The sequence below is a fragment of the Pollachius pollachius genome, assembly GCF_949987615.1.
Source record: "Pollachius pollachius genome assembly, chromosome: 10".
In the NCBI taxonomy this organism is placed as follows: Eukaryota; Metazoa; Chordata; class Actinopteri; order Gadiformes; family Gadidae; genus Pollachius; species Pollachius pollachius.
Genome location: NC_136943.1, coordinates 19,800,831 through 19,823,330, shown reverse-complemented (window position 1 = coordinate 19,823,330; position 22,500 = coordinate 19,800,831). Strand labels below are relative to the sequence as shown.

The following is a 22,500-nucleotide window of genomic DNA, read 5'->3' as shown; positions in this document are numbered from 1 at the left end:
GAAAGGAAAGAAAAGGATGTTGAGTCTCCTCGGGAGTAATGGTGGGTTACCATCATGAATCCTTTCTAAAGCTTTTATAGACATTGGACGCCACACATCTCTGCCCAGAGCAGTCAGGGTAAGCATCTTGCTCAGGGACATCTCGACCCTCAGAGGGGCCGGGGTTCAAACCAGCGACCTTCCCGTTACCAGCCAACCCGCTCTACCTCCTGAGCTACTGCCTTCATGACACAAAATTGTTGTTACGAAAATTACAAATTCAACACAGCCACCCCCACAACACCACCACAGTGTCTCAATAGTGGTAAAGTGTACGTTTTTTTTAAAAACTACAAACTCAAACGCCCGTGGAGCTCTCCCTCAATTTTGTGCAGAAATAACACGGCAGTGACCTCATTCGGCTTTGCTTTTGTCCCATGTTTTAAAGGGATAGTCCTGTGAACACTTTCTCCTTGCATAAACCATCATGAAGGATGATCAGGTTGAATCATCTCCCCCAGCGCCATCGCTCCTCCGCTGTCCACCATTCTCCACACCCAGACGAATGTCACTAACGATTACGCGCCGCTGTCTAACTTGGCATCATGCGGGCGGCGGGACAAATTGGACAGGGAAATGAGTGGCCAACGGGAGGCGCTGCATAATGTTCAATACAGAAAATGCACGGAGCTGATTTGAATTAGCTCTCTCTCTATCTCGCCCCCTGTCTCCTTATTCACCTTGCTCATCGACCTGCCTATCCCCATTCCTCCACCCTCCTGCTCCTCCTCCTCCTCCTCCTCCTCCTCCTCCTCGTTCTTTCTCTCTTGTCTCCGTTCTATTCTCAACTCTATTCTTCTAGCCCAGACTCTGTTAAAATACCGGTTGCACAGAGCAACGCAGAGAGAGTGCAGAACTTAATTACATACTTGCTGACAGGCCTGCGCTGTCTTATTCCCTCCCTCTCTTTCTCTCTGCCACGGTGCCGTTTGCCTTCCCCTCGCTCTCTTAACCCCCCCACACACGCACACCGCCTCTTCCTCCCCTCTTCAAGGATCTCTTACGGAGCTGTTTAATGTATTGACACACTTAGTTAATGTAGTTCATTAATCCCAGATAGAAAATGTGGGAGTTTTGAATGATTTGAATGATGGTCAGTCAGCGTGTCGTAATTCTGAAGAATGATGAGAGAAACAACATGGACTGCCAACATTGCTACTGTGAAAGGCTCGCTCCCTCCGCGAGGCACTTGGTCCAGTCCAATTACTGAACCAGTCTTTGCCGTCTTTGTCAACAAGCTAACAATCCAGAACCATGCGTGAGGGTTCGAGCATGTGAGTGTTTATTTTGTGTGTTCATTACACACCCAAATCAGTTTATTAATATATGGTAATAGGATGGGTAAATGTTTTGTGTTAGTGTTGCCATTGGTGTGTGTTTGTGTGTACACTGCTGTGTGTTCTTTGTATAAAGATGCAGGTGCTCTACCAATCATCTATTTTCAAGCGTATCCAGTGCAAATATACGCTGCTCATTTAAAACTGCTGTCACTGCACTTTGTGTGTTTGTGTGTGCGTGTGCGTTTCGTGTGGGTGTATGTGTGTGTGTGTGTGTGTGTGTGTGTGGGTGTGTGTGTGTGTGTGTGTATGTACACATCCTAATAGAATTGGAGAATAGGAGCGATTAAGAACTGACACTTTGCTCGTGCATGTGTGTGTCAATGTTCTAATGGAAAGCCTCATTTGGACTTCATCCCTAGGTCCTCAGTGATGTCCAAACGTGTCACTATCAAAATGCACATGCCTGCACAATATATCTATATCTGTATATATATATATATATATATATATATATATATATATATATATATATATATAACTATATATATATATAGATATATATATATAGATATATATATATACATACATACATGTACATACATGTATGTATGTACATGTATGAAAAAGAGAAAGTGAATGTGTGCATGTAAGCATAAACAGAACATACAACTGCATTAGGTTCCAGCAGTGTGTGTGTGTGTGTGTGTGTGTGTGTGTGTGTGTGTGTGTGTGTGTGTGTGTGTGTGTGTGTGTGTGTGTGTGTGTGTAAGACAGGCCCCGAGGTGTACAGAGTCAAAGCGGTGTCAGCCTTTATCAATATTTGACTGCTGAACTTCTGAATGGATGAATGATAATATAACCTTGGTCGAGAGACAGTGCAGCAAAGGGAGAGAGAGAGAGAGAGAGAGAGAGAGAGAGAGAGAATGAGAGAATGAGAGAGAGAGGGAGAGAGAGAGAGAGAAACAGAAACAGAAAGAGAGAGAGAGATAGAGAGATAGAGATAGAGACAAACAGATAGAAAGATAGAGATAGAGAGAAACATAGAAAGAGACAGAGAAAGAGAGGGAGAGAAACAGATAGAGATAAAGAGAAACAGAAAGAGAGAAAGAGAAGCAGATAGAAAGATAGATCGAAACAGATATTCAAAGTAGAAGACGGCGAGTAGGGAGGAAGAGAATAAGTTAATTAAAGTGAACAGCAGGAAGCGGAATTGGTCAAAGAGATGAATTAGCACTACCTTTGTTAGTAAAATAAATTTATTGAGACGAAAAAAGCTTTTAGGGAAATGCACAATTATACAAGACTGTGTTACAGTTGACAGTTTATCCTTTGATCATGTATTTCATATTCAAAAACATTCAACATTCACGTTATTTAATTATGATAACTTATTTTTAGGTCCTGTACTCTGCTGTGAATTTTCCTATTTGGGATTAATAAAATCTTCTCTAATTTTTATTATATTAAATTATGAGACAGAATTAGAGTTTCGATATGTTAAAACTGGAGTGTTAACCAGTATCCCTAGTACTAAATTATTACATTACGATTTTTATTTCTTTTTAATAAAAAGTGTGTCTCAGCCGTCCCCAGAGGACCGGCCCTTTAAGGCCCTGTCTCCATCCCTCAGCAGACATCTTGTTGTCTCTTATTGTGGGGATAAGAAGGGCAGAGGAATCTGTCACACGGCTCTAGCGCTTAACTCCTCCTCATCAGTTCGGACCGCTTTCTCTCTCTAGGAGATGAGAGTGTTGCCAGGGAGCGGGAGAGGCACAGAAAGACAAGGGAGACAGAGAGACAGGAACAGATGGAGATAGAGTGGAAGGACACAGGGGTGAAAGAGACGCTGCTAAAGACCGTGGAACAGCGAGAACCATAGAACAGTAGGCCCGGAAATAAGGGGAAAAAATAACATTTACTGCACAGAGGAACGATCCAAACATTGATATGACGAGGGGGAGGAGGTGCCAAGACTTTATGTTGGTGTGACTGTGTATGTGCATGTGTGCTTATTTGTGAGTGTGTGTGTGTGTGTGTGTGTTTGTGTGTGTGTGTGTGTGTGTGTGTGTGTGTGTGTGTGTGTGTGTGTGTGTGTGTGTGTGTGTGTGTGTGTGTGTGTGTGTATGTGTGTGTGAGTGTGTGGGTGTGTGTGTGGGTGTGTGTGTGTGTGTGTGCTTGCATGCGTGCATGTAGAATTGGAAGTGGATGAACCGTGTGGTTCATCCACTCCATTCAGCCTCTGTTGACACGTGCAGCAATTAAAGCTCAAGGCTCTCCTCACCCACTTATTGTTTCACTGCTCCTGCCAGTGTTCGGCTGGCAGCTCAGAATGACCCTGCTTGCATGCCTTTCACTACCTTTCGCGCCCGCTAACACACTACACACTAATCCACAAACCATCTTGAAATGAATGAAGAAAAGATGAATATATAACCTTGTTACCCGTGAGAATCATTATACAGGATGCCATCCGCCTAGCAACTGGGCAGCAGTGATGTAGCAACCAGCCGGCGGAGAGCTCAACCCATAGGGTTGTAAGGGAGGCACTTAAACCATGACGGGCGTCTTAGGATGCCGTCTGACCTCGGCCTCAGCTCTCCCACTCATAAACAACATTCAAAAAGGTTAGACTGAAGCACTCTTGTTCACCGGTCAATCCTGGAACTGAATAAGGCACTTAATCCCAGGTCAAATGCACGCTGATGGGCCTTCAAAGTTGTCGCAAAGTTGTTGTAATGTTATGATGAATGCAAGACAGACTTTCTCTGACAATGAAGTATTTTCGTATCTTATCGTATCAAATCCTTTCAGGCGATACGACTTCAGGTCTCGGCGGAAAAGTACATCAGGTCTCGTCTGTCGCACGATACGACATCGCTGTCTCGTTCAATACGCCTTCAAACTCCGACAACATGGAAATCGATCCACTCAGGCTTATTTTTGAGAAGTTTCACCAGCTTCAGTGGTTTTTTATGAGATAAACAAAGAAAGACAAGAAATCTGCCAAAAGATCAGACATTCGACGAAATAATACATTGACTGAAACATATGCTGTTCACTGAAGCAAGCTTCCCTGTTGCATGCAGGGAAGTGTTAAGAAGTTTAGGGTCACAAGGAGAGCTGGTGGTGGCTGATGCCGGACATATGGCCGTACTGTAGCCCGTAAACAAAGCCGGGCTCAGCGCCGACTCGAACAACGGTGTTCTATTGACGTTCACACTGTAAACAGCTGGCTTTCATCAATGACCGAGGGCACACATTAATAAAAGATGGGTGATTTTGCAAACAGCCTTGATTCAAACTAATGCATTGAACATACAATGTTCAGAGACCTGATTCACGGGGCATGCATACATAAACAGTGTAATGAAAGATAATTAACTAATGGGAATCTGTTCAATTTAGGCGGTTTAAGAATCCAGATACAGGATTACATACATATATATATGTATATGTCTTTGTGTGTGTATATATTTGTGCATACATCTTCGTTGGAATAAGGCCCATGACAAGGCCTGCCTTCCTGTTTTCACCGCATTAATCAGGTTGAGGCAGGAATACATTTCGATGAATTTGTCTCAGTCAGCGGGACGTACACATGCATGAACACACAGCGCCACAAACGCACTCATTTGCTCAATGACACATACAAGGCTTCAATGGTATAATCTGGATGTCTTGCAGACGACTCTGCTTGGTATGAAGGCGTAGAGAGAGCACCCTGTGCACACTGGCTGGCTGGATATCACTGACACACACTGGCTTCTTTGCTGTGCTGTGCATGCTGAGACTTCATTTGTGTTTGGATCAAACCGGGATCTAATCGGCCTTCGATTTTTTCTCGTTTTTAGCTGTGTCAGAAAAACACAGACATACAAACACATGCCCGCACACACACACACACACACTTGCACAAGCATGCACGCACACACACACACACACACACACACACACACACACACGCACACACTTGCACACGCATGCACGCGCACACACACACACACACACACACACAAACACACACACACAAACATATTAATACATAAAAACACATGCATGATCACACACAGTCTACTGAAAAAACAAACATTCACACACACACACACGCACACACACACACACACACACACACACACACACACACAGACACACACACACACACACACACACACACACACACACAGCCGGTATCAGCACGTTATGTGGTGGCCAGCAGCACAGAGTCATAAGAGTCTTGAAATAAAGAGGAGAGGACAGAAAAAAGAAAAGCGGGAACATAAGAAGGAAAAGTGGCCCCTGTGGGCAGAAGCACAATATGAAGCCCTCCTTCTCTCCTCCTCCTCCCTCTGCCCTCCCTCTCCTCCTCTTCTTCCTCTTCCTCCTCCTGCTCAATCTCTCCACACCCCCGCCCTCTCTCGCCTCCTTTTCTTCCTCTTCCTTCTCCTCCTCCTCCCTCTCCATCGCCCCCTGCCCTCTCTCTCCTCCACCTCCTCCTGCCCCTCCTCCTCCCCCTCCTCTTCCATCTCCTCAATCTCCCCCACCCGCTTCTCTTTTGTGTTGTGTGTGTATCTCTGTCTTGGTCCGCACGCTCCAAAAATCTCTCTCTCTCTCTCTCTCTCTCTCTCTCTCTCTCTCTCTCTCTCTCTCTCTCTCTCTCTCTCTCTCTCTCCGTCTCTCTCTCCCTCCCTCTCTCTCTCTCTCTCTCTCTCTCTCTCTCTCTCTCTCTCTCTCTCTCTCCGTCTCTCTCTCCCTCCCTCCCTCTCTCTCTCTCTCTCTCTCTCTCTCTCTCTCTCTCTCGCTCTCTCTCTGGGCTACCTCACCGTGATGCTCTATCCGGCCCTGTGGCCATGGAGATAAGACCCAGCCTTATCTGCCGCTTTGCCGTCCTCTGTAATCTATTGGTCGTGTCTGGAGCGACAAAGCAGCTAAGATCTGGCCTCGACTTGGAGGGCCTGTGGGAGACAGAGTGAGTGGAAGTGGTGTGACGTGTGTGTGTGTGTGTGTGTGTGTGTGTGTGTGTGTGTGTGTGTGTGTGTGTCTGTGTCTGTGTGCATGAGTGTGTAAAGGCAAGTGCAGGATGTGTTGAATTTCAATTTGCAGGATGAATTTGTCTCAAGGTTACGACAAAGTAATGTTACGTCAATACAGTGTCGCCACCAGTACAGTAAGCCTGTGTGTGTGTGTGTGTGTGTGTGTGTGTGTGTGTGTGTGTGTGTGTGTGTGTGTGTGTGTGTGTGTTCTGGTCTGTTTCATCCCCATTGCCTTTCTTGTTCACCATGCTTGCGTAACAATATGAAGATAAGCCATTTCTCATAGCTCTACTGTGAACTAATTTAAATTTAAATACAACAAGATATAATTTCAAACACTTTTTGTCTAAAAACGACTCCTCCTATTTATATTATTTTTATAAGTACTTAGATTTTCCTGAATGTTTCCAACAATGTCCAAAACCGGAGAAATGTGTAGTTGTATTCAAGGTAACGGAGTGTTTAATATGGTCGCCTGTCAATAGTGTCACATTCCTTCAGGGAAACGTGGTAAACAGTAATCTAGTAGAGACCTAATCTATTGAAAAGATATTAAGGTATTGATCTTACTACTATGAGAAGTTGCTAATGCCAGCAACCAGCGTGTATAGTAATGTTATAACAGTGCAACAACGTTCAACGCTGATTGAATTTTCTTCAGTATGATTGCATCGACCACGGCTGGAAGCGTTGGGCTAACCCCGTGATATGCCTTATAACGTTAGCTGTGTTATCTATTAGCTGTAGCTGAATGGCTAGTCGGTTAGTAGGCATGTTAGCATGACGTTAGCTAACGTTTCTTGCCACTATATCAGGGGAATAAAATGACATTGCATGAATTTTGTGACTTAACATTAAAATAACTTTAATACATCAGCTCATCCGTGAACATGATTTCTGCATTAGTCAATTCAGGTAGATTTTAACCAGCATATCTGGTGAAGATATCAACTCCCGAACAGGCGTCAAACTACACCATCAAACTACGTATTTTGTTCTTGTTTGGAATGGGGGACCCCTAGTGGCAGACATTGAATTTGATGCATCTCACAGCTAGAGGCCCCTGTAGTAAACTAGAAGATCTAAGTAGAAACTGGGGGCCTTCTGGGGTCAGTTGTCCTGCTGGAGACACCCTAACATCAACTTAAACAAAGTCAGTGGATGTTTCGCAGGTGCTTTTTACAACAAAGATCATCATTGTTATAAAAAGGTTTATGGCGATGTCTATTCACCTAGAATGAAGTACAAACCATCGCAGGAATAAGGTAGACCCTAAGCCAAGTACATTGCAATTATTACCAATGTTTGGAAAGACTCTTAGACAAGCGTCCAGCATTGGATTCAAACCCTGAATTGGGCATATTTATATCTTACTTGTTTCATTTTTGCAATATATATTCTATAGTAAGTAAAATCAACACAAGGATAAAGCAGAGTCCAAACGAAAGTCATCAGTTTGGACTCAGAGTCCAAACTGAACCCGTCAATGCACACAGAATGCGGTTTAAACGAGTTTCATCGACAGTCAGTTCCTGTTCGGTCCGGGGGGGAAGACTGATGTGGGTGCACAGCGCTTCGGGGGGGCCTCAACAGGAAGCTGGACCAACACCCGCAAGTGGAAATGAAAAGGGAGGCACGCAGAGCTCAGAGGATGATGAAACAGACGAACAAAGAGAAGAAGAAGTAGAAAGCGAGATAGAACGAGTGTTCCCACACATAATTATCACATTCTGATTTTTCCTTTCCAATGTTTCCGTTTTTTTCTTTCATTCCAGTCCTTTTCCAGAGCTCTCCATTGTCTGTTTCTTCCTGCAGTGCCTTCTGCATCCCTCCCCTTCCTGCCCCTGTCCCGTTTAATTGCAGTGTTCTTTACAGAGTACTTTGTGCAACAACAAGAGCGCTAATCAAACCGTTCTAATGTTATTCCCCCCCCCGCCCCCGCCCCCTTCCTCCTCTATCCATTACTATTCTACTGTTGGTCCCGGTGGTTACAATACGCTATTACATTACATTTCAGTCTCATGTTAATTTACGTCACATCACATCACATAACATGGGCTGCAGTATTCCACTGACAACATCAACAGACTCTAAATAGAAACTCTTCATAGCCCACACTGTTGTTCAGCGACCTGCTGCATCACAATCATCTAGGTATCATTCTGAAGCGGTGAGGGAGGGGGCGAACGAGGGGGCCATCCATATGGTGTCGGTTTCCTACGCACTGCCAAACACTGAGCGAACGAGAGAGCGAGCGCTCGCGCCAGAGAGGTGGCTATATGGGGAGAGAGAGTGAGGAAACGAAGATTCAACTGTCTATCCTGGCCCAACTGTGTTGAACGCCCACATAGAAATCCGCTTGGCTCGGCTCTGATCACATAATTACTCAATGCGCACCTCTCCCACACACAGACATGCATGCACACACGCACACCTAAGCACGCACACACACACACACAGACATACACACACACACACACACACACACAACTATAAACAAACGCACACACACACAACTATAAACAAACGCACACACACACAGACATGCATGCAGACACAAAGACCTACACACACACACACACCCAAACACACACATAAAGACACACACACACACCCAAAGACACAAACACACACACACACAAGTGGAGGATACATTCAAGGGCGGAAAATATATTGAAGTGTACTTATGGAAAACACAGAAAATGATGTTGAAGCAAAGAGTACACACAGGTTCTGCAGAACGTACAAAACTATACATAAATTCACGCACACACAAACACCTATACTCAAACACACCATGGATACACAAACACACACAGACTTGGACACATAAGCACACATGTGTGAATGCGACCGCACACACACCGACATAACAAGCACAGTCAGAGAGAGAGCAGTTGAGAGCAGTAGGTAGCAGACTGTTCACAAACACCCTGGGAAAAAAAACACCAAATCAAACCTCCCACCACCTCACCCACACACCGGTATGTCACAGAGGGAGTGAAAGGGAGTCAGAAGGACGGAACAGAGGAAGACAAAAGGAGCACAGAGAGAGCGAGGGAGAGAAAGAGAGAGAGGGAGAGAGAGGGAGAGAGAGGGAGAGAGAGGGAGAGAGAGGGAGAGAGAGGGAGAGAGAGCGCGAGAGGTGCAATCCCACTCACAAAAAGGGAGAATTTACCATTGCTTTTTCTTGTAGTCATTTTCTAAACACACACCTACATACACACACACACACACACACACACACACACACACACACACACACACACACACGCACACGCAAACACACAAATCTTGTCTTTTTTGTTTTACCAAAGATACAAACCAGATACAAAACAAAACAATACACTATTATCCCATAGCATCAGAAATAACTACAAACTGTACAGCTCATCGCTCCGGGGTTCGGAGAGACCTTAATACACAACGCCCTCACATCGCTATGTTTTGTAGAGAATTAGGCTGAACGCAAGTGTTATAAGTGTTAACGCTACAAAACCCAGAAGCCCAAACTTATTCCGAAATGTACACATGTAAACCGAGCATTTCACCGATGGAACAGAGCAGTTTGCATATCATCATGTGCATCGTGTGACAATCACAATTCAACGTGAACTGTCTTTTGAGGATCAGAGGACCTCCACCCATCCTCCACCCATTCTCCCCCCCCCCCCCCCCAACAGGAAGGAAGACGGACCCTGCAGGGGGGAGGGGGCGTGAACCCTCACACCTTGCGCCTGATGAAGCGGCGTGCGGCCCACGCATCATGGACCCAATGAGACACCCCGCCCCCCTCCCCGCCCAGCCGATGGCGGCGGGACGCGGCGGGATCCCTCGTTAATCAAAGACAATCAGCGGGCCGGGAGATCGCTCATCCTGCGGCCAGCGGAGCACGCTAGTCACCGCCGCCACAGTCGGACCAACACCCAATCAAACGCACGGGACGTGAGGCCAATCCTCCCGCGTGAAACAAGAGATGGACGATGGAGAGACACGCAGATAGAGAGATGAACGAGAGATCAGAGAATCAACACAGAGCCAACAGAACCATCAAGGCCGCTTGAAACCATTTGGCAGAGTATTTATGAGGACTTGTAGAAGGAGAGAAGATACATTAAAAAAGAGGAAAGGAAGGAAAAGGGAAGGACCAGGAAGAATGAAGAAGAATTAAGGGAAGTTGTTCGAAACTTAAGAAAAGGAAACTTACTTACTTACTTACTTAAAAAAAGGGGTGGGAAAGAAGAGAAAAAAGGGAGAGAGAAAGAGAGAGAGAGAGAGAGGAGGGGGGAGAGAGAGAGAGAGAGGGGGGGGGGCAGAGAGAAAGAGAGAGGAATAGAGGAAGAGGAAGCGGCCCAAGAGAATTGAGGCCCTACCTGAGTTCCTCTTGGAGATGTACTTGACGTCGTCACAGGCTGCTGAGTCAAGGAGAAGGAAGAGGAGGAGGAGGAGGAAGGAGTAAGGCCTCATCTTGCTTTGGTCGGCAGCCTGGCGAAAGAGCAGAGAACACACACAGAATCAGCCGGAGGGAAACAGTCGAGAGAGTGAGAGCGACTCCATCAAGAGAGTGCTCATTAAAACACAGTTAGTACCACTTCATCAACTCATATTTCTATTCTGAAGACCAACCATGCTCCTGCTTTATCCGGCTGATCTAGCACCTATTGATCTCCCCTGTAAGGTTGGTTTGGATTAGGATGGTGAGCATTGAGTGACTGTACACTCCCCCAGGAACATCAATTCTTAATTTCCGTCTTTATGTTCTCTGTGCTCCTCCTGCTCATGGTGTATTGGGATGAGATCATCTCCGTCATGGCAGGCCTACTTGATATGCTACAGAGACAAACTCTGCAAAGGATTGACCCGCTAAAATGTTGTTTACAGCCAACAGGTTTAAAAAAAGAAAGAGAAAATCATAGTTTATTAGAGCTACAGCAGCTGCGACAGCAGAAAAAAATATTATTGATCTAGAACAGAGGTCTGGCCCATAGCTTTTCCCCTTCCTTTCGAAAGATCAATTTTGCAGCTGATTAAAACTAAAACGCTGGAACTAAATTTGTTTTTCACAAAGTCCTCCTCCCACATGGGGAGTCATGCAGAAATTTAGGACACGCACGCACACAGGCACACACACACACACACACAGAGCTCAGAGTGCTTAATGACATAAGTCGATTCTGTATGGAAATGCACAAATCCAACTCAGAAGAACGTGAGATTGTTGAACAATACAACATTTTAAGCCATTAAATAGGCCAACATTTATAAACGACTACATATCCCTGCGTGACGTGCAATTTTACAACGCTCCAAAATGATTCTCGAAATTGCGAGTGTTTCTGACATTTACGTCAAATTGCAGAAAATTCCTAATCGTAGGTGGTGGGCAACAAGACATCAATGCGCAACTGGAGTGTAATTGCCACCCTTCATTCCCAGCCGATCCTTTGTCGATATCCTGTCACATCAGCTGTTTTCAAGGCCTGCCTCTCATCTTCATTCACAGCAGCAAACAGCATCCCCAGCAGACGCCCTGTGGGCAGAACCAAGCTACATGGCACAGACATGTGTGGGAGGATCCTCCGGTCAAGGGAGGGCTGCAGGCCAGAGGACATGCGTATTCAATACGCTGTGTTGAATACACAGGGAGGGGAGTGCGGGTCGGGGTGATGAAACACAATCCCACTGGTGGAGACTGGAGGTGAGACGTCAAAGCCTTCCTCGGTCAGACGTAGGAGGAGGTGTTTGATTTTCTATTGAGGTGAGGGGAAGGGAAGATGCCGGTGCGACTTTAAACAATGTCCATCGCTGACAAATCTGTCAACACAATCTCTGTTTATTCATCTACCCAGAGGAATGCTGAGCTCATCTTCCGAGGCACACAATTATTTGAATGCAGCGTTCTGCTGTATGTGACGGAGCCGGAATAGTGAAATACCGTGAGACTCGGAAAGAGTAAATATGTTTTAATGCCCACGCATGGATGCACACAAGCACGCAAACACACACACACACACACACACACACACACACACACACACACACACGTACACATCAATTTTCCAACCCTTTTAAAGGTTTGTAAACATAAAACTAAAAGGTCTGTGTGTTTGTGCGTTTTTCTTTGTATGTGTGTCTGTGTATGTGTGTGTGTGTGTGTGGTAGGAGCACTTATTATTAAAATAGCCTGCAGACGGAAATCTATAAACACAGGCCTAGGCTCGACCAGAGGGCGATTCAGGGCAGACAATCCCAGAATGGACACGATGGTGAGGTAATGGGCAAACAGCTTATCTTCACGCCATCACATTAAATGCTTCGGCCCACCTAGCCTGGGAGGAGATGTGAACATCCACTGCATTCCTTTCACATCCATAATCCTCACATCCATAATGTGTTTAAACAAGAACAAAAATGAATGTCTCTTAAAGGGCACCTATTCTACCAATAGGCGTGAGTGGGATCGGCCATTAGGAACTATTTCAGAACATGACCTGCCTTGTTACTTGGTGACACCACAAGTGGGAGCGTCCACCTTGATGCATGATAGATAGTTGAGCCTTACAGTGGTTACAGTCCAATGGGTGGGCTGGTAGACTGATTTATCCAGCATATATCTAGGTGGACACCACATGTGATGTCACTGGTGGTTTAATAGGGACCCTTTAAGCATTTCTCCATGTGGCCACTAACCTCTTTCCCTGTCACACTCTATCTCTCTCCATCTTTCACACTCTCCCTCACACCCTCCCCCTTTGTCACACTGTCTCCCTTCTCCCTCTCCATCTCTCTCCTATGATTGGTCCTCGGCTGTCATGTCACCAAACACTCTGTCCGTTTTCCTGTGCACAGCCATGAGGTCAAAGGTTATCAGAGGGGACGGGGGACGGAGGGGCGTCAGGGGGGCCATCAGCAGGACAGGGGGCTGGAAAGAACCCAAATGCCTCAGAAGAGGCAGCCGTCACTTCCTGTAAAATACTCCATTTTGCCGCGGGGGGCGTCTGATGTTTATGAATCGGTTTCATCACCGAGCTGCTTACCGGATCATTCTCTATCCCAGAATACTCTGCCTTTCTCTGGTGCAGGTACAAGGAAGATGGCGGTCCGACTTGGAGAGAACAAGCCTCACAGGGACCGTTTATTTTGGGCTGAGAGCATGCAGATAAGAACACACTCACACACACTCACACACACACACACACACACACACAAACACACGCGCGAGCCCCCATGCACACGTACGCACACATACGCACACAAGCGCAGACACACAGAGATTGTGGTCTATTCTGGTCGGGACCAGTCTGGTGTTAAGCCATTAGGCCACTTCACCCCCCCCCATCCAATATTAAAGACCCTCCCTAGTGCTGGTCTGTCTCAGAGCAGCCCTACCTAAAACACCATGCGTCACAGCGGGGTGGAGGGGGGGAAGCTGGAGACACAGGGAGAAGCACGGGACTCAGGACGGCGGCCAAAGTGTTCAGGCTTTTTACACCTTGGGAACCTCTGCTCCTATTTGGCAGGCTGGGAGGAGGAGGAGGAGGAGGAGGAGGGGGAGGAAGAGGAGGAGGAGGGGAGCTATGCCATTTGAGGACATGCTGTTGAGGGGAAGGATACGATTCAGAGGTCACGTGACCAGGATTCAGACAAGATGGAAGATTATTTTCTAGTTTTATAATGCCAACGCTCAAATGAAAAAACACAGGAAGTGGTGGATATCTGAGAGACAAAGAAGATATTGAAGCCTCAGGCGATACATCTTTGTAGTTCAGGTTATATTCAAGGTTCATTCTTTGTGGGCTTTCTGTTGGATTCTGATGTGTCTGTCTTTTCAAAATCAGTCAAAGTCGTTTACAATAGACCCTTACTTTAGTGTTTACTATTTACTAGACCTGCAACTGGCAGAGCTTCATCGGTGGCTGATGAAAGAGTTAAGTGATCCGTGGCTGGGATTTGAAGGACTACAAGAGTGAAAATGAGGGAAGGCCAGGCAGGAGACGCTGCAAGCCAGGCCAAGATGATTTCATCATCCAAGAGGAGCAGTAGAAGAGATTGGGAGCTGCCAGTAAATGAATTGTGTAGCATGGATCTACGGCAGATAAAATGAGAAATCCCTGGTCAATATGATTCTGAAGCCGGCCAGAGAGCCTTCTCTCGCCCAGCCCCTAACCGCTGATGCTGGAGAAATGCAGGAATTATTATCCTATCTGGGGTCCCGGAGACGCGGCGATTTGATCTTGTAACAATCTCTTCATATGAGAGTGCAGAAGTCCTGATGTCCATGCGATTTATCACCCAGATGGAAAAATAGACAGAAAATGTATAGATCGTTCAGATGCAATACATACGACATACATTATATATGTGTTTTTACGAAGTTTACGTAAAAACGCAGATACACTCTTTGACAAGTGATCACTTGTCAATCTATGCAAACCAAGTACATACTAGGTATTGAAGATCATACTTAACTTGGATTTGGCCATGTTTATTCCATGCAAATATCCCTAAAAATGGCAGACACGCAAAGCTATACATTTGGCATTTACTATATATAACTTGTTTTGCATAACTGCAAATTCAGACAAAACCTCCCTGACATCCCAACATCCCTGAACTTGTTTCATCCTTCACTGTTGCTTTCTTTCAATGTGTAAGCTTTTTTTTATTTTGCCTCCGTCAATAAGATTCCTCTCTCAGTAAGACTCCTCTGTCGGTTCCACTGTCAGTAAGACTCCTCTCTCAGTAAGGTTCTTCTGTCAGTAAGACTCCTCTGTCAGTAAGGCTCCTCTGTCAGTAAGGCTCCTCTGTCAGTAAGACTCCTCTGTCAGTAAGACTCCTCTGTCAGTAAGACTCCTCTGTCAGTAAGACTCCTCTGTCAGTAAGGCTCCTCTGTCGACTCCTCTGTCAGTTAGACTCCTCTGTCGACTCCTCTGTCAGTAAGACTCCTCTGTCGATTCCTCTGTCAGTAAGGCTCCTCTGTCAGTAAGACTCCTCTGTCAGTAAGACTCCTCTGTCAGTAAGACTCCTCTGTCAGTAAGACTCCTCTGTCAGTAAGGCTCCTCTGTCGACTCCTCTGTCAGTTAGACTCCTCTGTCAATTCCTCTGTCAGCAAGGCTCCTCTGTCAGTAAGGCTCCTCTATCAGTAAGGCTCCTCTGTCAGTAAGGCTCCTCTGTCAGTAAGGTTCCACTGTCAACCTTCCAGACAGGTGGGAGTCGTGCTCCTTCCTGCAGGAAGCACGCAGGTGCTCGGGCTCCCCAGCGTGAAGCGACGCAGTAAAGGAGCCACGCACACGCTATGCTCGGCACAGCAAGGGGCCGCTGTTAATGAACGCTCTTCCACCTGTTCGGGAGGAACGATCTTACTGCTCACCGCAGATGCCCAATTCATTACCGCTACGCCGTTTAACGGCATTGCTTAAAGGTCGCGTGTGGAGCCTCGTTCGTATGCACACACGCACACACACGCACACGCACACATATACAAACATATACACACACAGTCAGACGTTGACAAAAGCGTTTAGAAGGAGAGCAGGGAGGAGGGAGAGGAGACGCAGGAGGGGGGCACTAAAGTGAAGCCGTAAATAGACATAATAGGGGAAGGAGATAAAACGCTTCTTCATTTTTTATTCACCTGGGGACTTTAAACGCTATTAAAGCAGTTTTTTGGACGAGGCTGTCACATTTCGATTCACAAAAAAACAGCAGAGTGAAAAACAAATGTCATTTCACTCGATTTGAACACACCTGGAAACTGAAATGATGTGCAGGTGAGAAAAAAATGTTTACATGCGTGAAGATATGGGTAACCACACATGCATGGAAACACACGTACACACGGAAACAGTCATGGAAATACACGCAAACACAGAAGAAAAATTTACTGAAACACAAACACACACAAAAACACATTCACGGAAACAAACAGGCACAGAAACACATTCACGGAAACAAACAGACACAGAAACACATTCACGGAAACACACAAATTCCCCCCCCCCCCCCCCCCACACACACACACACACACACACACACACACACAGTGGAACACATTCACGGAACCACACACACACAGAAACACATTCACGGAAACATGCGCACACACGGAAACACATTCGCGTTAACACACACGCACGCACACCACCTAAACAATTCCATGTCCGTGCATGCAGAGGAATCCACAAATGTCAACTCTGGAGATATTTTGACCTTTAGAAAGAGTCTGACTGTTTAGGACCAGAAAAGCAAATGAGTTTCACAGCAGCCTATCCTTGAGATGGCTCCACTGATGATGCTTGTCTCAGACAGCCAGTCTGTGAGGAACAGAGACCAGGCACTAAGCAATCAGAGTCTAACAGCCTAGCCACTACAACATCCCTTAATAATACGTATCGTAAACATTACGCTCACGCCGAATCTGTTCGCCTCCATTGATTGTATTGTTTGCTTCAGCTTCAGATGTTACAATTTCAAAACCTATACATACACGGTTGAAGGTATGAAAAGCAACGTTTTCGGCAGCAGCACTCTGCTATATCTTGGCCTCCTCTCCTTCCCTAATCATGATCATCTGCATAACATTCAATCATAAGTTAGACTTTTTGACTTATCTTAATCATGCCAATATCCTCATGAGCCCTCAACAGAAGGACGTTCACGTCTTTATACTCTGTCTCGCCGCAATATTAATGCATTGAGACTTTTAACGACCGTGTATATTTGTCTATGATGTCATTGAAAAAGCAGCGAGCATCCCTCAGATACACACAGATGAACAATATTTAAAAAAGGACAATGATTCATCCTGGGTTCTAAATTAAAATGGTTTGTCTCAAATGCCAGTTGGCACAATGTGTGCGAAGCAGCGAGAGATAATGGGTTCTAACCGGGTGAAAATCAGCACTCGGTTTGAAACACGCAGCGAGCGCATGTTAATGATGGAGGAAACGGTCCTCTGGGAGACAGGGTTTTAAATGTCAAAACACAGCCTTGGCTCGGCGGGCTGGAGACGGAGTCCTTGGGTCCTCTTGTTAGGACGCTTTTTACACTTGTTTCTGTTTGGGTCTGCCTCTGGTAGGTGTGCGTGTGTGTGTGTGTGTGTGTGTGTGTGTGTGTGTGTGTGTGTGTGTGTGTGGGGGGGGGGGTCTGCCTGTGTGTAGGTGTGTAGGTGTGTGTGTGTGCGTGTTTGTGCGTGTGTGCGTGTGTGTTTGCGTGTGTGTGTGTGTGTGTGCGTGTGTGCGTGTGTGTGTGTGTGTGTGTGGATTGTGGATTTGCGCAGCTACTATTTCAATGGAAATAAGTAGCGCCACCCTGTTCTAATCACCCTGCCGCTCCCCCCATCCTCCCCCGCCCTTGGGGGCTGTAATAATGCCATCAGTCAGGCTGGGGTCTACATGATCCAATGAGGACTGTCAGGCTGGGCCGCTGTCCTGCCCTCCCCCCCCCCTCAATCTGTCTCTCCTCATCACACCCTCCCACTCCCTCTCTCTCCCCCGCTCCACCTCTCTCTCTCTCTACCTCACTCGCCCGCTCCCACTTGTTCACTCTCGCGCTCTCTCGCTATCACTCACTCCCACTCACTCCCTCTCACTCTCTCTCCCTCCCTCTTCACTCCTGCCTTACCTCCCTTCCTACTCAGTCCTACTTTCTGCTACTCCTTCCAAGTCACTGCCTCTCCCCTCTCTCTCCCACTTCCTCCCTGTACGTCTCTCTCTCCCACTCGATCCCTCTCTGCCTCTCTCTCCCACTCTTTCTGTACGTCTCTCACTCCCGCTCAAGCGCTGTTCCCCTCTCTCTCTCCCTCTCACCCCCTCTCTCTCACCCGATCCCTCTCCCCCTCTCTCACACTCTCTCCCACTCTTTTTCCCCCTTTCTCACCCTCTCTCTCTCCCTCTCTCCCACTCTCTCCCACTCTTTTTCCCCCTTTCTCACCCTCTCTCTCTCCCTGTCTCACCCTCTCTCTCACCCTCTCTCTCACTCTATCCCCACCCTCTCTCCCACTCTCTTTCTGTACGTCTCTCGCTCCCACTCAATCTCTCTTCTCCTTTCTCTCTCTCTCTCTCTCTCCCCCTCCATCTCACCCTCTCTCTCACTCTCTGACTCGATCCCTCTCTCTCCCACTCTCTCCCTTTATGTCTCTCTCTCCCACTCTATCTCTCTTCCCCTCTCTCTCTCCCTCTCTCTCCCCCTTTCTCACCCTCTCTCTCACCCTCTCTCTCTCACCCTCTCTCTCTCCAACTCGATCCCTCTCCGCCTCCCTCTCCCCCTCTCTCACAGTCTCTCTCCCACTCTATCTCCCCCTTTCTCAATCTCTCTCTCTCTCTCTCGTCTCTCTCCCCCTCTCCCTCCCACTTACTTGTCCCTCTCTCTCATTCTCTCTTTACTCTCAATCCACATGAGCCCAATCACCCACACATCACCCACACACACTAGTGCCACGCACACACGACGCACGCAACACACACGCACACATTCAAGACATTTGGGCAAATTTGCATGCTCACAATCTCTGTTCTATCGTTGTGCTCCTCTCTCCCTTTCCCTCTCCGCCTCTACCTCGCTCAATATATCCTCCCCTTGCTCTATGTCTCTCGCCTTCTCGCTCTCCCTCTAAGGGAACAGCTGCTGTCAGGTTAGAGGCAGGCTGCTGTCTGCCTGTCCACCCACACAAGACACCCTCCATGCTGATCCGAACCCGGGCACGCCAGTACACACACACACACACACACACACACACACGCACGCACGCACGCACGCACGCACGCACGCACGCATGCAAGCACACACACACACACACACACATACACTCACGCACACACACACACACACACACACACACACAGATGCACACACACATAAACACACAGATGCATACACACACACACACACAGATCTGCACACGCACACACACATACACACATGCAGACGCACATGATTGCATACTATCAGCCACGGACTCAAATGCGCAGATGCTGTGCATTGAGTCTGTTACACAAAATGAAAGTCTATGCAGCTTTGAAATGCATGCATGAAGGCACAAATACAGAGTAGAAAAGAGCACTTGCATGCGCTTGAAGCTGGTTTTCAATAGGTCTCTCTCTCTCTCCCACTCTCTGTCTCTCTCTTTTTCTCTCTCTCTCTCTACCTCTTCCTCTCGCTCTCTCTAAAGGTGCACACCTATGATGTATTAATGATCGATGATGTTAGGATTTGTTAAAAAAATTGTATATGTTTTTTAATTACTTTTTGGAATACGTGTTTTGTGAACTCTTTTTAAATCACTCTATCCCCTCTCTCTCTCTTTCTCCCCATCAGTGTCGCCCTGTGTCCCTCTCTCCTCTCTCTCTCTCCCTCAGTGTCGCCCTGTGTCTCTCTATCCCCTCTCTGTCTCTCGTCTCCCTGGGCACATTGGCTCAGCACATGAGTCATCAATATTATAGAAATGTGGCGAATGACAAATGATTGGAGGGATTCTCTGTGACACCGTGTCTCCCCGCCATCAGAAGGCAATAAGAAAAGCAAAATAAGTGTCATCCTTCATTTGTTCTGAATGATGAGTCCGGAGTAGACCACTTATAACCATTGATCTTTTTGCAATTTGGAAAACAAAATGGATGGTATAAAAATGTGACCAGGAGAAGGGAATGCAATTTTTTGCTCACTGGAATGTAATAAAACTGCATCAGGGGAATACGAAATGGCATATAATGCGCGCATACACACACACACACACACACACACACACACAAACACACACACACACACACACACACACACTCACACACAAACACAAACACCACATACAGATAGTGAATCACGACAATGTGTATCAGAAGAACCCCAAAAAAAGTAATATCAAGCCTATTAGCGCGTGTCAAAGCCAGCGATTGTCACAGGACGATGCTTCCGCAGTATCTTTCATACACTTGCGTTCCTTTACTGAAATGTTACTGCTTTAATGTGCTGTTATTTCCCAACCTCCCCCTCATTTGAAATCAATTAGTGTAATTAGTGTCAGCGTGTGTTTTTCATGTGGGTCAGATCCCCAGCTCGTGTGCTTCATGGTGGAGCGACTGCGACAGGGATCTTGGCTGATATGGATTGCTGCTAGATTTATGAAATGTGAATCATTGATCCGAGGAGGCTTGGACATGAAAGCTGAAATTGGATAAAAGCGTGCCTGATTGTAACTGGGTCGCTCTGATCCAACTTTGGCATCGAGAAAAAGAAACTCAAACAAAAGCCCTAAATGAGTCTAAATTCAGCTCTCTCTATCTGGTTTGAGCACCAGTACGATGAACATGATCGGCATGGTGATGTGTTTCATCATGTGTATCGTTGACCCCCCCCCCCCCCCCCCGGCTGGTCGTGACCGGAGCAGATATCCCGGCTAGTTAAGCAGCGGAGGGGGTCCCTCCCACACTAGCCACCACCAGCAGAGAGGGCCTCCCTGGTGCTCCGCTGTTCAGATATTCACCCAGATAGCCCCATCTGTTTGCTGACTTTAGGGGGGGGGAGACTCACCATCTGTTGACTAAAGAGATGGCTCACCAAATGCAACCGACCGCATGTGTCTGTATGGGTGCTGTAAGGAGCTGTGCGGTCTAATCGATGAGACTGCCGATCTCAAAACCAATCGCATCACGCTGGCAGAGTTTCATGGGATTCACGACTGTGGAAATGAGCGAGAACAGAAAAAAAAAAATACGAGATTCATCATTCATACGCTTTTCATGCACAAAGAAATATTCAAGAGAACTGCGGAGGTGTGTCTGTAGGGAGATGGGAGGAGCTCTCTGGACCCTATTAGAGGGGAGGTGAGGTTTGTGGCAGGTGTTGTCAGTGTATTAATCACCCTGGTATGTGGCTGGAATGTGTGGAGCCTTCATTTGTAGATAGAACAAAGCAAGTCAGATTCAGGCATGGATGAGACTGAATTATTCCAGACATGTTTGCCAGCTATCTGCCGAAACATCAGACAGCGGGGATCTTGTGATTAAATGCATTAAAGCCCTCAAAGTCACACAGACCTCAAGAGTGACGTAATATCTGCTCACACATGCAACCACCGTGCACAATGTCAGCCTTCACACACACGATTCACACACCAATGTGTGTGGATGATAGGGCTGCAACAAACACTTTCCACGGTTGTTTATCTTCACATCTTTCCTTTCTGGTGTATCGGTTAATCGTGCGGTCCATAAAATGTCATAAATAATAACAAACGCCCATCAAAATAATGTATCCAAAGTAATCTCTCAAATGTGCTTGCCTTATCTGACAAGCAGCCAAGAAATACCAAAGCATTCATTTTAAAATGATCCATGAACCAAATATTAGAATTTCTGAAGCATACCACAAGTATACAGACATCCCACCCCAAAGAAGCTTAGTTCACTGCTTTTCATTATGAAAATGTGTGCAAAATCTCTCCGGGAGATTCAGAGAGACCGAGGCATCGGTAATCCATGCTTATGAATACGTAGTCATCATATAATGTGAGATAAATTTCTCTGAAAAATAGTGCATGCAGGTGGATTTTGTATTGTACGTATTTTTTTCAATGAATTCTGATGAATTATGCTTGTCTCGTTTGACCTTCTATCCCTGTTTCCACTGCTGTCTCCTGCGCTGAGCGTACGTTCAGCCGACCGGCACTCAGAAGGCCCCTGGCCAGGAGGGGTAAGGGGCCCACACACACAGACGTTAAGTACAACCGTAGGAGATTATCACATCGCGGGGTACTGCCTCACTTACAAGGCCTTGGAAGAGACGGCCGAGGAAACCAACAGAAAGCACCTCCAACCGTATCCACGGTAACCGACAGAAAAGTACCTAGAACAGTCGCCAAGGATACCAACAGAAAAGTACCTAGAACCGTCTCCACAGTAACCAACAGAAACGTACCTCGAAACAGTATCCACGCAACCAACAGAAAAGTACCTAGAACAGTCTCCACCGTAACCAACAGAAAAGCACCTAGAAAGTATCTTCTGTGAGTCTCTACGGTAACTTACAGAAAAATACAGAGGAAGAGGAGAACGAGGAGGAGGTGGAGGAAGAGGAGGAGGAGGGGGAGGAGGAGAAAGAGGAGGAGGAGGAGGAGGAAGAGGAGGAGGAGGAGTAGAACGAGGAGAACGAGAAGGAGG

General features: G+C 46.6%; 1 protein-coding gene across 1 annotated transcript in view; it reads right to left on the bottom strand.

Moving 5' to 3' along the window:
• il1rapl2 (interleukin 1 receptor accessory protein-like 2) overlaps positions 1–22,500 on the bottom strand; it is a gene marked incomplete at both ends in the record, with an annotated part of 281,883 nt that overhangs the window by 231,200 nt on the left and 28,183 nt on the right. Inside the window, one exon of the mRNA XM_079745288.1 lies at positions 10,723–10,834. Coding sequence (XP_079601414.1) covers positions 10,723–10,834 — 112 coding nt within the window. The remainder of the gene's footprint in view (positions 1–10,722; positions 10,835–22,500) is intronic.